The 14,608-nt window shown below is 39.4% G+C and overlaps 2 protein-coding genes across 3 annotated transcripts in view; one reads left to right on the top strand and one right to left on the bottom strand.

Moving 5' to 3' along the window:
* The window catches only part of LOC138815882 (tRNA-uridine aminocarboxypropyltransferase 1-like), a 134,855-nt gene extending 132,446 nt beyond the window's left edge, over nt 1-2,409 (bottom strand). Inside the window, exon 1 of one of the 2 annotated variants that reach the window (XM_070005266.1) lies at nt 2,312-2,409. Coding sequence is in view for 1 of the 2 variants with exons in the window: in XM_070005265.1 (XP_069861366.1) it covers nt 2,325-2,391 (67 nt within the window). In the remaining variant the exon portion in view is untranslated. The remainder of the gene's footprint in view (nt 1-2,311) is intronic. The other variant, XM_070005265.1, reaches the window with a different exon arrangement.
* Nucleotides 2,410-2,599: 190 nt separating this feature from the next.
* LOC138815873 (protein FAM227B-like) overlaps nt 2,600-14,608 on the top strand; it is a 119,683-nt gene continuing 107,674 nt past the window's right edge. The window contains exons 1-5 of the mRNA XM_070005253.1: nt 2,600-2,683; nt 6,203-6,444; nt 7,494-7,547; nt 8,789-9,038; nt 13,918-13,985. Coding sequence (XP_069861354.1) covers nt 6,304-6,444; nt 7,494-7,547; nt 8,789-9,038; nt 13,918-13,985 — 513 coding nt within the window. The 5' untranslated portion in view covers nt 2,600-2,683; nt 6,203-6,303. The remainder of the gene's footprint in view (nt 2,684-6,202; nt 6,445-7,493; nt 7,548-8,788; nt 9,039-13,917; nt 13,986-14,608) is intronic.

Here is a 14,608-nt window from a genome sequence, read left to right as displayed (position 1 = left end):
CACAGGGTCCACACTGAGTGGGGCTAAATGACTCCATGAGAAAACAATGTTGTTGTCTGGTATTCTGAAGAAAACTACTGGAAATATTGGAGATATTCTACAACCCACAAAGTATATTCTCTTCAGATATCTCAGAAATATCAACAATTTATGGGCTGGGTATGTGGCTTAGTGGTAGTGTGCTTGCCTAGCATGCATGAAGCCCTAAGTTCTCTTCCTCAGAACCACATAAACAGTTGGAAGTGGTGCTGTGGCTTAGTGGTAGAGTGCTAGCAAAAGAAGCTCAGGAACAGTGTCCAGCCCCCTGAGTTCAAGCCCCAGGACTGGCAAAAAAAAAAAAAAGTGTATAAATTATTTTAAGTATCCTGACTCAAGGCTTTCATAACATGTTTATTAACACCAAATATATGAGTGTACATATAGCTGGATTTGTGAGGTTAAAAAGACAGATTAACACAATAACAAATAGTATTTTACTCTTTCTATTGAATTAAAAAAAACTAATTATATACACCAAATGTATCATTTTTACCTTGCACATAACCTTGTTTATAGATTCACAATCAGGATTCCAACTCAGGCTCCCTATCAACTTCCTCACAAACTACACCTCACTCTCTTAAGTACTTATTATTAGTTCCACATGTTTGCCATGGAAAAACACTTCATGGAGATACTCTTTGCCCTTCAATTCTGCAAAACCAGAATTCTTTTCTGGTATCACCTGCACCAGATTCTTTTGCACCAGAAGTCAATAAACACTTGTTAACAAAATCAAAAATATTCGGGGGGTGGGGAGCAAGGAATCCTCTTATGCATCTCACTACAGAAGTACCCGATAAACTATCTTTATAGACTTGGGCAGCTTGGCAATTTTTCCCAAAAGAATATTATCCAACACTCCTCTATTGTGTATTGAGGACCATCTCAATACTAGATATAGTTGTTTCAGATTCCTTTTTTATAGAGTTGTTTAATTTTTCAGGGCACCTGTCCTGGGCCTTGAACTCAGGGCCTAGGCACTATCCCTGAGCTTTTCTGGGCAAGGCTAGCACTCTACCACTTGAGCCACAGCTCCACTTGTGGGTTTTTTGTTGGTTAACTGGAAATAAGAGACTCACAAATTTTCCGGCTCCAACTAGCTTCGAACTGCAATCCTCAGATCTTAGCCTGTTGAGTAACAAGGATTACAGGTGTGACCCACTAGCACCAGGCTTCTGCAGTATTTTTTTTTTTTTTTTTTTTTTTTTTTTTGTCGGTCGTGGGGCTTGAACTCTGGGCCTGGGCGCTGTCCCTCAGCTCTTCAGCTCAAGGCGAGCGCTCTACCACTTGAGCTACAGCGCCACTTTCGGGTTTCTGGTGGTTTATTGGAGATAGGAGTCTCACGGTCTTTCCTGCCCGGGCTGGCTTTGAACCGCGATCCTCAGATCTCAGCCTCCTGAGTAGCTAGGATTACAGGCGTGAGCCACCAGCACCCGGCTTTCTGCAGTATTTTTAAGAACTGGTTGTGCAATATATACAGATCCATTGTTTTAAACCTAAGATGCAACATATATATATATATATATATATATATATATATATATATATACATGTATGTGTGTGTGTGTGTGTGACTAAAGGCCTTTCCCACAGCACCTAACACATGGTAATGTAGACTGTCTAGTAGTTTTTCCTGGTAGGGTGGGGTTGTCAGAAATAGCCCTTACAGGTGGCAATCTTAAAGCATTAACGTTCTCACCCAGCTCCTTGGAACTAGCACCTCACGCATACCTCATTTTTGTCTTACACACCCAAGAAATAACTCAGACAGCAGATACAAACTCCTCTGCTTATTAGGTAACCATACTCTTAATATTTTAAATACCCTAGCCCGGCCTACATATTCCAGTGTCTACTTTAGGGTTTTTTTGCTGTGATGAGCAATCTCTGCTCCACTCCCACCGCATCCCCACTCCCCCTCCTCCCCCCAAACAGAAACAACTCCAAAGGCTAAAAGTGAAAGAATGAAGCTATATAAAAACTGCCTTGGCCAGGGCAGATAACCCTGAGGGTGTAGAAAATCATTGAAAGGGAGGGAATTTTTTTTTTAATTTTCCTATAGGGCTATCAAGGGCCTACAAGAAGCCAAAAAACAAAGCCCGCGCGAGAGACCCGGGTCTCCCTCACAGGTGACCCCCCAGAATGACCTCGGCTAGGGTCGTGACCCCCAGTCGCACAGCACGAGCAGTTCCACTGCCCCTGCTCCCCTCCCCCGCCCCCGAGAGACTTGGGGCACAAACGGCTTGCGGGGTTCAAGTGGGACTCAGACCTGCACAGCCCACCACAGTCCACGCAGTGCTCCACGCGTCTTCCGCTCCGTCCAAGCCCCAAAGCGCACGTCGGTCCCATATCCTGCACGGACCAGGTAGGGGCGGGAGGGAAGCGCTTCCCAGGACACACCAGGGGGAGGGGCTAGATCGTTGCTAGGGCTGTTGCTAAGGGCCGGGCGCAGCGGCGAAGGTGATTGGCGAGGAAGACTGCGGGGCGGAGTTACACAGGAAGTCCCGCCGCTCCCGCGCCTTTCAGGCTTCGCCGGCGGCGGCGGCGGCGTCTTTTCTGAGGGATGTGGATGGCAAGCGAGCCCTGAGGCAGCCGTCGGGGGATGCCACCTTGGCCAGATTCCTCAAATAGAGTCGTTGCGGTGCGTGGTAAAGAAATAGTTACCTCAGGACGCTTTCTGTGTAATCAAAACACTGTAGTCATGCCAACGTAATTTTGGTGGGGGGTTATCAAGTCTTTCGGGCCCTGTAGAGTTCTGAGGGGGGGGAACCAGCAACGAAAAGAGAAAACCGTTTGTATGTGGATAATTTGGTTCTCGGTAAAACAGGAAGACACAGTTGGTGCTCCTGTGTATTGTATCCGACACGACATGAAGCCTCAGTTCAGTGGACAAATTCTTCTCGCCATGCCTCCTCCCCACACCTGCAAGAAATTCTGACTGGTGAAAAGTTCATGCTTGACAACCCTGGAACCCAAACACAAATCGTTGAACATTTGAGTCGTGTCCAATTAATTTAGGAAGCTGAAGAAGAAATAATAATAATTTAAAAAAAGGACTGGCCTTGCCCTGTTGAGCACAAGTAGTGGTGGGAAATACAATAATGATACAATCACACAGTGCAATAATAATAGCAACATTTTTAAAAAGAAAGATAATACGTATGACTAGTAAAGTTAGAAGAATTTCCAAAGAGCTTAGAATGGAATGACCGATGAAGGCTTTACTCACTGGATTTGGGGAAAGCCTTGAATGGTGATAGTTTAGAGCAGTGTTTTTCAAGTGGAAAAGCATGTAGGAATCTTTGTTGGACGTCTTGATCCATTTGTAGACAAAGAAATCAGTCAGGACTAGAGTTTTGACCCAGTGTGGTGGGCATGTCTGTAATACCAGCCATACAAGAAATGGAAGTTCTTTGAGTACATGGCTCAAGTTGTAGAACATAAGGGTCTGAGTTTAATCCTCAGTCCTACATACCTCCTCCCCTGAAAGCTACAGTTTTTTGTTTGTCAGTTGTGAGGCCTGAACTCTGGGCCTGGGATCTGTCCCTGCTCTCTTCAGCTCAAGGCTAGCACCCTACCACTTGAGCCACAGCGCCACTTCTGGCTTTTTCTGCCCATGTGGTGCTGAGGAATCGAACCCAGGGCCTCATGTATGCAAGGCAAGCACTCTACCACTGAGCCACCTTCCCAGCCCCAAAGCTACAGTTTTTAAATACCAAAATAATACAAAGTGGAACTTTATATAGTTTTGGTGGTGGTGGGTTTTTTTTTGGGGGGGGGGGGTCCGGTCGTGGGGCCTGAACTCTGGGCCTGGGTGCTGTCCCTTAGCTCTTCAGCTCAAGGCTAGCACTCTACCACTTGAGCCACAGTGCCACTTCCAGCTTTTTTCTTTTTGCTTATGTGGTGCTGAGGAATCAAACCCAGGGCCTCATGCATGCAAAGCAAGCGCTCTACCACTGAGCCACCTTCCCAGCCCCTGGTGGGTTTTTTTGTTTGTTTGTTTGGTTTGGTTTTTGCTGGTCATGGGGCCTGAACTCGGCCTGGGTGCTGTACCTCAGCTCAAGGCTCAAGGCTAGAGCTCTACCACTTGAACCGCAGCGCTAGTTGTGGCTTTTTCTGCTTATGTGGTGCTGAGGAATTGAACCCAGGGCCTTATGCATGAGGCAAGGCAAGCACTCTACCACTGAGCCACCTTCCCAGCCCCTTTATAGAGTTTTTAATTATGTATGTATGTACACACATGCATTATTCTGGTTGTAAAGTGTGTTTCTTATTGTACACAGTACTCTGAAAAGTTTGAAAGAACTAAGCTAAGCAGAATGAAGACGTTTCTGGGTAAAGAAAGAAGCAATGGTGAAGTCTCTCAGGAAAACAAAAGATCCCCAATCATTTTCTATTTAATTTAATTGTACCAGTTTAAAAAAACAAATGGTATTCTCTTGTCTCAGTCCTCATAGTGCCTGGATTACAGGCACATATGTACCAGTAGGCCCAACAGAGTAGATTCTGGATCTTTTCGTTTGTTTTGTGGTGCTGGGCGTTGAAGTGAGGCCTCACTCATGTTAGGCAAATGGTCTACCAGTGAGCTACAGCCCCCCTACCCCCAGTCCATGGCCATTATTAAAAATAAAAACAACATAGTGAATTTAATAAAGTTACTTTGAATTCAATAAAGTTACTATGAATGCCTCTAGTCAGATATAATGTTTAGAATCAAGAAAAGGTTTCTTTTTATTTTTTAGTGATCTGCTACCTCCTTGGACTTGGGGTCCATAGATTATTTGTCAAAAAAAAAGTATAGTGAAATTACACACACACACACACAAACACACAAAGTTACAGAGGTCTGTCTTATACAAAACGAAATATGTCAAATTGACCAGAATTTAGTCTCAAAACTCCCACTATAACTACAAGGAAAACATAGAGAAAAATAAATACTGATAAGAACTAATAGTTTGTCATGTTCTAAGTTGTTTTTTGTTTTAACAAAAATCTTGTTCCATGTTTGCCACTTTAAAGGACTATATGTTCCACAGCTGTGGTATATAGTTGGCTTGTAATGCCAATAAGGTTAAATTGCTTAAAAATACTTTACAAGTCACTTATCTCCTTTTTTATTTATGTGTATGTGTGTAGCAGATTCATCAGTTACTTGGAGAAATCAGTTAAATCTCCAACTAGAAATACAATTTTCTTTATGTTTCCCTTTAACTTTTATCAAATTCATCAGGAAAAACTATTGTTAGATACAAACACATTTAGCATAGCATAAACTGACTCAGAGTTATGCCTTCTAATACTCTTTTTTTTTTTTTTTTTTTTTTTTGGTCGGTAGTGGGACTTGAACTCTGGGCCTGGGCGCTGTCCCTCAGCTCTTCAGCTCAAGGCGAGCGCTCTACCACTTGAGCTACAGCGCCACTTCCGGTTTTCTTGTGGTTTATTGGAGATAGGAGTCTCACAGTCTCTCCTGCCCGGGCTGGCTTTGAACCGCGATCCTCAGATCTCAGCCTCCTGAGTAGCTAGGATTACAGGTGTGAGCCACCAGCGCCCGGCTTGCCTTCTAATACTCTTAAGTCTTGAAGCCTACTCTGATATTCATAGTCCTAGAATTTCCATTTATTTTCAATCTCCAATTCCTGTTCCTTCATTTAGTATTATGTAACCTATATTATATGATCTTTAACACAATTCCAGTAGTCATTTTAAAGCCCTCCTCTGGTAATTAAAATAACCATTTTCTCAGTTAGTTGGTTTCTACAAACAATGTTCATCCCTGGATTATGGATCCCATTCTCCTCCTTTGTATGTTTTTCTGTAGTTTGTTAACCATTATGTAACAGACATCCTGAAGGAGGCTGATGTTTCATTTCCTTTAGTTTTCAGAGTTTTAGTGTCAATTTCACTAGATTAACTTCACCTGTGATTAGTTCACCCTCCATTTTAACTGCAAGTTAAACTGCAAGTTTAACTGGATTAACTCGGTTATCAAACCTCTCCCTTCTTAGCTACCTCTTAGCTACTTCAATATTTGAGCTAGGAGGAATGTTAACTGAAGTCTTACATATTTTTTGATTCACTATTGGTGTCACTTCTCTCTGGGTCCTAGAATACAAGAACTGTAAAAAATTGTTCATCTTAATAATTTTTCTTTCTCCAGTTCTTCCTTCACTGATGCTTTTTTGACAAAACAAAAATCAGAAACAAACGAAGTGTAAGGGCAACGAGAAGAAATTGTTTGGCCAATTCAATTATTTTTGCATGCGGATATCTTTCCAATTTGGATCCCCCCAAAACTCCCTAACACCTAAACCCCAGCTGGTTTGTCTTCATCTACAAAGTTACTGCATCATGGCAAGCCCATTGAAGAAGGTTTATTGGGTGCATAGAGCTTCAATACAGGTAAAGAAACCCTTTGCTATTTTTTTGCTCAAAGCTAGTGCCTTACCGCTTGAGCCACAGCTCCACTTATAGCATTTTGCTAGTTAGTTGGAGATAAGAGTCTCACAGACTTTCCTTCTTGGGCTCGCTTTGAACCTCATTTCTCAGATCTCAGCTTTCTGAGATTGGAGGACCAAACACACAAACACACTGCTAGTTCCTTCTAGCCAAACTGCTATACTCATCATCCCTGAAAATAACTTGAACATTTTTCTGCCCCTAAGCCTTTCATGTATTCTATCTCTTCTACTCTCTAATCCTTCTCAATCTGACTATCCCAAGAGTACCATAATATTTGTTTCATAGCTTTATTTATCTTTGCTTGTATCTAAACATTTATTTTTATAGTAGTTGCCACACACATTTATTATTTTATTATTAGGTACATAATTACTTATATTCCTCACATATGAGATACTCTCTCAATCTCAAATGTGTAACCACTATTACAAAAGGTAGTCCTGTGATTTGATCATCTCAACCATTTCATATATTGATGAAATAGGCACTTTTATAACTAGAAATGTCAAAGTTTGAACTTGGATATATTTTTACCTCACAAAGAAACTACTAGATAATAAAAATGGATTATGACTTACTTCACCATCTTACAAGTGGAGCTTTTTGAAGCACATCAGCAAGAAAAGCATCTTCTCATTTTGGCTCTAGACTTATTATAGATGCTATGCACAATAATCTGAAATACCTTGGAATTCTCATAGGAATTTGTAATGACAGCATTCAGCAACATTGATGTAGAGGTTTCTTTTTAAAGGTAGTACATAAGAGGAAAGTCTTTTATAGAGTTAGGTTGGAGCCTCAGAATCTAAACATTTATCTCTGTCTGTGAGAGCAGGGACCTGCATGAATATTGTACAGTATCTCACACTCTGAAAATTATAACTTAAGTATACTCGAATATACTTGAGTATAATTTAAGCAAATTATATATGAGTATGATGCATAATCTAAATTTACATCCATAACCAATACTGAATTTCCTTTATTAGAAAATAGAAGAGCTTCCAAAGACCTATGAAGAATTTTTAAAGTTTCAAAATTGGGTGAGTAGAGCATTTTACTTTATGTGCATTTATTGAGTGATTCATTGATTTAAATAACATATATGAGTGAGTCACCAGTGGCCCATGCCATTATTTTTTTTTTTTTTTTTTTTTTTTGTCGGTCGTGGGACTTGAACTCTGGGCCTGGGCGCTGTCCCTCAGCTCTTCAGCTCAAGGCGAGCGCTCTACCACTTGAGCTACAGCGCCACTTCCGGTTTTCTGGTGGTTTATTGGAGATAGGAGTCTCAACGGTCTCTCCTGCCCGGGCTGGCTTTGAACCGCGATCCTCAGATCTCAGCCTCCTGAGTAGCTAGGATTACAGGCATGAGCCACCCACACCCGGCATGGCTCATGCCATTATTTAGAAGGCTAAGGTATCTGAGGATCACAGTTCAAAGCCACCTTGGTCAGCAAAGTCCCTGAGACTCTTACCTTCAATTAAAAGCCAGAAGTGGAGCTGAGGCTCCAGTGGTAGAGTGCCAGCCTTGAGAAGAAAAGTTAATACAGTATTATATATTTTTTAATTGCTAAAATTGTAGGTACTCCATTTCCTGACCAGGAAAACAAAGTCAGGCATCAGTGGCTCATGCCTGTAATCCTAACTACTCAAGTCACTGAGATCTGGGGATCATAGTTTGAAGCTAGCAGGGACAGAAAAGGTCACTTGCAATTGTTTTGAGGTTTTTAATTATGTCAAATTTTCTTTAAGGGTTGGGAATGTGGCTTAGTGGTAGAGTGCTTGCCTAGCATGCATGAAGCCCTGGGTTAGATTCCTCAGTACCACATAAACAGAAAAGGCCAGTAGTGGCACTTTAGCTCAAGTGGTAGAATGCTAGCCTTGAGCAAAAGAAGCTGAGGGACAGTGCCCAGGCCCTAAGTTCAAGCCTACAACTGGCAAAAAAAAAATCTTTAACAAAGTGGTACACAGTAAAAAATCAAATTATTGTTCATTAGGCTAGGTACTGGTAATCCTACCTACTCAGAAAGCACTGGTAATCCTATCTATTCAGAAGCCTAAAATCTGAGGATCAGATTGTAAGGTAGCTCAGGCAAGAAAGCCCATGAGATTCTTATCTCCAATTAACCACCAATTAACCTCCAGAAGGGGAGCTATAGCTCAAATAGTAGAGCACTAGCCATAAGCAGAAAAGGTCAGAGATAGTGCCTAGGCCCTGAGTTCAAGTCCCAGGACTGGCACAAAAGTAAAATTGTTTACTTATTCTCTTACACATTTTTTGCAGGATTATTGGCCCAGGGATATTGATTTGGATATTGATAACTCATGGGAAAATGAGCTGAAAAAAATGAAACAAGACAATACAGTTTCATCAATTTATTCACATCTATGGAAGAATGTTCCTCTAATATTTGAAGTATACAATACCATGGAGTCAAGATTAAGGGACTACTCTCTGTGTTTGGAAGAGCATGCCTCAAAATTATTTGAGTGGAAGGTTGAGACTGCCAAGAAAAGCAAATCTCCCTCTATATGTAAGTAAATTAATGGTCATCTGTGTGTGTGTGTGTGTGTGTGTGTGTGTCTGTCTGTCTGTCTGTCTGTCTGTCTGTCTGTCTGTCTGTCTGTCTTTGTAGCTGTTGCCTTATGTAGATTTTCAAAGAAAATGCTAGCCATGCACTGGTGACTCACACCTATAATCCTAGCTACTCAGGAGGCTGAGGTCTAGGGGTTGAGGTTCTAGGGCAGCCTGGGCAGGAAAGTCTGTGAAACTCATTATTAAATTACCAAAAAAGCCAAAACTGGAGCTGTAGATCCAGTGGTAAAGCACTAGTCTTGATCAAAAGAAGCTCAGGGACAGTGCCGAGGCCCTGAGTTTAAGCCCCAGGACCAGCACAAAAAGAAAGAAAAGGAAATGTTAGACTATAATTATTTTTTCTTTTAGTGGGGTAATGAAGTTTGAATTCAGGGCTTCATGCTTGCTAGGCAAGTGCTTTACCATGTTAGCTATGCACTCAGTCCTGAAGAATAAAATATATTTTTTCTTAGTTCTACTGTATTTTTGTTAGCATACCTTAGTTGTAACATTTCTACACATGCATACAGTGTATCCTGACCAACTTCCCTACCTCTGTTGCTCTCCTTTATGCTACTCTCCACTTACAGAACAATTTCACAGGTTTTAATGTTCTCTTTTCATACATGCAAACAAACTACTTGGACTGTTTTCATCATTCACTCTCATTAGCCTTTCTGCTGGTACTACCCCTGCAATAAAGCCTACTCCACTCTCCTGTCATTCACTTTTTCTTTTTTATTCCTTTTTGTTAGTGTATTCATTTCACTAAGATGCTCTACCTTGGTACTTTTGATATGCATCTAGTAAACCTTGCTCAGAACAGCCACCTCTACAGCTTTTTCCCTTCTCCCCTCAATCCCCTAGCTTTCCTTGAGACTCCTTATGCAGACTTTATGCACAGTTAAATGTATTTCAAAGTTTCTCACCCTCCATCTTTCTCTTCCCTCTCCCCATCCCTCATCCGCCTAGATAGTCCCATAGTTCAAATCATGTTCTCTCTGTATACATATAACTTTTTGTATATAAACATATGAACAGCTGGGTGTCAGTGGCTCACACCTGTAATCCTACTCAGGAGGCTGAGATCTGAGGATCGTGGTTCAAAGCTCGTCTTAGCAGAAAGGCTATGAGACTCTTATCTCTTATCTCCAATAGCCTACCAAAAAAAACCTAGATCGGTGGCTCAAGTTGTAGAGCACTAGCTTTGAGCAAATGAAGTTCAGGGGCAGCACCCTGCCCTGAGTTCAAGCCCCAGGACCAGCAGAAAAAATAAGAATGAGTCAGTAGCATTCACCTTCTTTTTTATGGAAGAATTTCAGGAGTATTGGTGTTCTGCTTTAACAGTCTTCTAGAATTTAGCCATGAAACATTTGGATTCTTTTCTTCTTTGGAAGACTATTACTGCTTCAATCTCATTATTTGCTATTGATCTGCTTAGGTGGTTTATGCCCTTTGGATTGGATTTTGGTAGATCAGTTGTATCTAGAAACTTATTTCTAGATTTTTTTTTTGTTTATTTGAGAATAGATAGGTTCTCAACATAGTTTGTGTAATCATTTAGATTTTTCAGTTTCTTTGAGTCTATTAATTTGAGTGGTAGAATGCCAGCAATCAGTCAAAAACCAAATGAGGATGCAAAGCCCTGAATTCAAGTACCAGTACCAGGACCAATACACATAGACACACACACGTGCGCACGCGTGCGCGCACACACACACACACACACACACACACACACACACACACACATATACAATAAGCACAGATATTCCCTTTGTGTTAACAAAGACTTCAAGTTAGGTGCTAGTGGCTCATGCCTGTTATCTTAGCAACTCTGACGACTAAGGTTGAAAGGATTGCATTTATGAGACACTGTCTTAAAAATAACTGACAAAAACAGTTTGAGGAGTGACTGCAGTAGTAATTTGCCAGTTTAGCAAGCTTGAGGCCATAAGTCTAAATACCAGTATTACTAAGGCGGGGTAAAACACCTTGATAATGATAACATTGGTCTTTTCTGTATAATAAATAAAATTGAGGGCTGGGAAGGTTGCTCAATGGTAAAGTGCTTGCCTTGCTTGCATACATGAGGCCCTGGATTCGATTCCTCAGCACTACATAAGCAAAAAAAGTCAGCAGTGGCACTGTGGCTCAAATGCTAGCCTTGAGCTGAAGAGTTGAGGGACAACGCCCAGGCCCCAAGTCCAGGCCCTGAAATAAATAAAATAAATAAATAAATAAATAAATAAACAAAATAAATAAATAAATAAAATTTATAAACTATATTATTTAGATTTTAATGTCCAATTTTTGGATTTAAATTTTTCAAATTCAGAGCATATGCTTATATATGCTACTATTAAATCCACCAGTTATTTAAAATTTTTATATTGAATTTTAAATTTTTATATGTATTTTCTCTGTGTGTGTGTATATATATATATATACATATATATATATATATGGACAGAGTATTTGTGAGAATACACACATACATATATATACCAACTATGTATATATTATGCATACACATGTATCTTGTGTTTGTATTCAAAGTACATAAATGGTTTTCATAAGTAAAATATAAGTAAACACAAAAATATAAATATATCACTTTGTACCGTCTCCTGCTTTTAAAAAATAATTTTATATGTATTCATTGATTTTATGTCAGAGGTTAGATTTAAGTTTACATTATGTAACTTAAAAGCCCACATAATCTTTCACTGGGCCATGCACTTTATTGAAATTAAGCTATCCATCAAATAACCAAACCAAAGTGATTAGCTGAAAAATGTGATCTTGTTCAGTAGTCATCACCTAAGGCAAAATCTCAAATGTAAAAGTAAGTATTTATACATTTTGGTGGAACACTCACACAACAATACACAGAACATAAATAAAAGTTACTCATTAAAAGTATGGATAGGCAACTCAAAATGGATTAAAGACTTTAACATTAAACCTGAATCTCTGAAACTACTGCAGGACAGAGTAGGAGAAACACTTGAACTAATAGGCACAGGAAGGAACTTCCTGAACAGAGTCCCAGGGTCACAACAAATTGGAGAGAGACTCAACAAATGGGACTATCTTAAAATAAGAAGCTTCTGCACAGCTAAATCTATCGCAACCAAGCTAGAAAGACAACCAACTAATTGGGAAAAAATATTTACCAGCAATATATCAGACAAGGGGTTAACATCCAGTATATACAGGGAACTCAAGAAACTAATCCCTCCCAAACCTAACAAACCAATTACTAAATGGGCAAGGGAACTAAAGAGGGACTTCTCAGATGAAGAAATAAAAATGGCAAAGAAACACATGAGGAAATGTTCATCATCCCTGGTGGTGAAGGAAATGCAAATAAAGACAACCCTGAGATACCACCTTACCCCAGTCAGAATGTCCCACATCCACAAATCAGCCAACGACAAATGCTGGAGGGGATGTGGAGAAAGAGGAACCCTATTACACTTCTGGTGGGAATGTACACTTATACAACCACTTTGGAAAGCAGTCTGGAGGGTCCTCAGAAAGCTAAAGATTGACCTCCCTTACGACCACTTCTAGGCATCTACCCTGAACAACAGGAACCAATATACAAGGACACATGTACCTCCATGTTTATTGCAGCACTGTTCACAATAGCTAGGATATGGAAACAACCCAGATGCCCTACCACAGATGAATGGATCCAAAAATGGTGGTATCTATACACAATGGAATATTATGCAGCCATTAGAAATGACAAAATAATGGCATTTGCAGGGAAATGGATGGAGCTAGAAGAAATCATGCTGAGCGAGGTAAGCCAAGAGCAAAGAGACAAACGGTACATGGTCTCCCTGATAAGTGGATGTTAAATCCAAAATGTTAGGTGATACGATAAAATTAACATGACTTAAGAAACAAAGAACTTCCACTCATCTGGTCGAACCACTACTAAATAACCCCATGCTGCTGATCACATGTATGGGATATATGTGTACACCTTTATATGTTATAGACCGTGATAGACAATTTGCTCCAGGAAAGTTAGAATGAGCTTGTGACTTTAAATGAGCATCACTATTCCACAATACTGTGAAATTTGGGAAATTATGTAATCACTTAATCACAATAAAAAAAAAAAAAAAACACCAGAAAACTAGAAGTGGCGCGATGGCTCCAGTGATAGAGCATGATGAGCCTTGAGTTGAATTGTTCAGGGACAGCTCCCAGGCCTAGAGCTCAAGTCCCATGACTGACCAAAAAAAAAAAAAAAAGAGAGAGAGATCTTTCATGCGATTGTTTCTAACATATTTATAAGATTATGTCTTTGTTGCCTTGTATGTCCCTTCCCCATGGTATAACCCCTGCTTTCACTATATATGATGTTGGTATATGTGGAAGGGAAGGGAAAAAACAAATTGTTAAAACAGGGATACAGGAGGACTCATTGCAACAATGAGATGTACAAGTCGTTATGTCGAAAAAACGAACTTTACAACTTTGGTGGAGGGGGAGGATACGAAGGGATGCGAAGGGGAAACAAAGCAGGAGGCTACAATGCTTGATAAGAAATGTGCTCATTATCTTACCCATGTAATTGTAACCCCTCTGTACAGTATTTTCACAATAAAAATATATTTAAAAATAATAAAAGTATGGATAGGTTATACTTAGTAAAATTCCTAGCTCATCTTCACTCAATTTTATGTTATATCTCTAAATTAGAGTATTTAAACTTATTAAGTATTTAAACTTAAATATTATTTCTTTAAAGAACTTAAGTTTTTCTTCATTCCTAGAGAATTTGATTAAGTATATTATCAATTACTTTTTTAAAGATTCTGATGAAACATTTGAAAAGTACAAGTTATTCCTCCAGAAATGCAGTAAAGAAAAGAAGATAAGGGTATGATATTTACATTTTTCATTCTTCAAAAATTGTATTTGTATAGAACATATAAGCACTGCAGTCTCACAGATAAGCACTGTTAACACTTTCTAAACATCCTTTTAGTTTTTGGTTACTTATTTCCATTTCAGGAATGACTGGGTTTATCTTCTCTTCACAATATAGAGTAGGTAAGCTTTATTTTCTGGCAAGGACATTTGGATATTTATAATGTCATTAACACACCATAAGAAATTATCAGAACAGTCAGACAGACCATGGAGGAAAAGCATAAGTGTTTGTTCTATCATGTACCAAATAATTTCTGGGGCTTTGTACTCTCTTGGTAGAGTATAGGTATCTTCATATCATTACAAGTTATTTAAAGATTGATTTCAACTTATGCATATCCTTTGAGGTTTATAATTATTCATTTATTTTTATCATAATTTATAATAATGCATACTTTATAGTCTAAGTCCCATGTTTAACTTCTTCCTTTAGAAAAAGATAATATTTTCAATCATTATTTTGTCAGTGTTTTTAAAAAATCTTCATATTTTCACTAAAATTATAATAGGCTTTTGAATTACTTACATATAATTAGCCCTTTTCAAAAATAAATTTTTCAGTTACATATT

The sequence above is a fragment of the Dipodomys merriami genome, unplaced genomic scaffold, assembly GCF_024711535.1.
Source record: "Dipodomys merriami isolate MVZ:Mamm:240054 unplaced genomic scaffold, mDipMer1.0.p SCAF_679, whole genome shotgun sequence".
NCBI classification, from domain to species: Eukaryota; Metazoa; Chordata; class Mammalia; order Rodentia; family Heteromyidae; genus Dipodomys; species Dipodomys merriami.
Note: the sequence above shows the minus strand (reverse complement) of the source record. Positions and strands in the feature narration are given on the sequence as shown.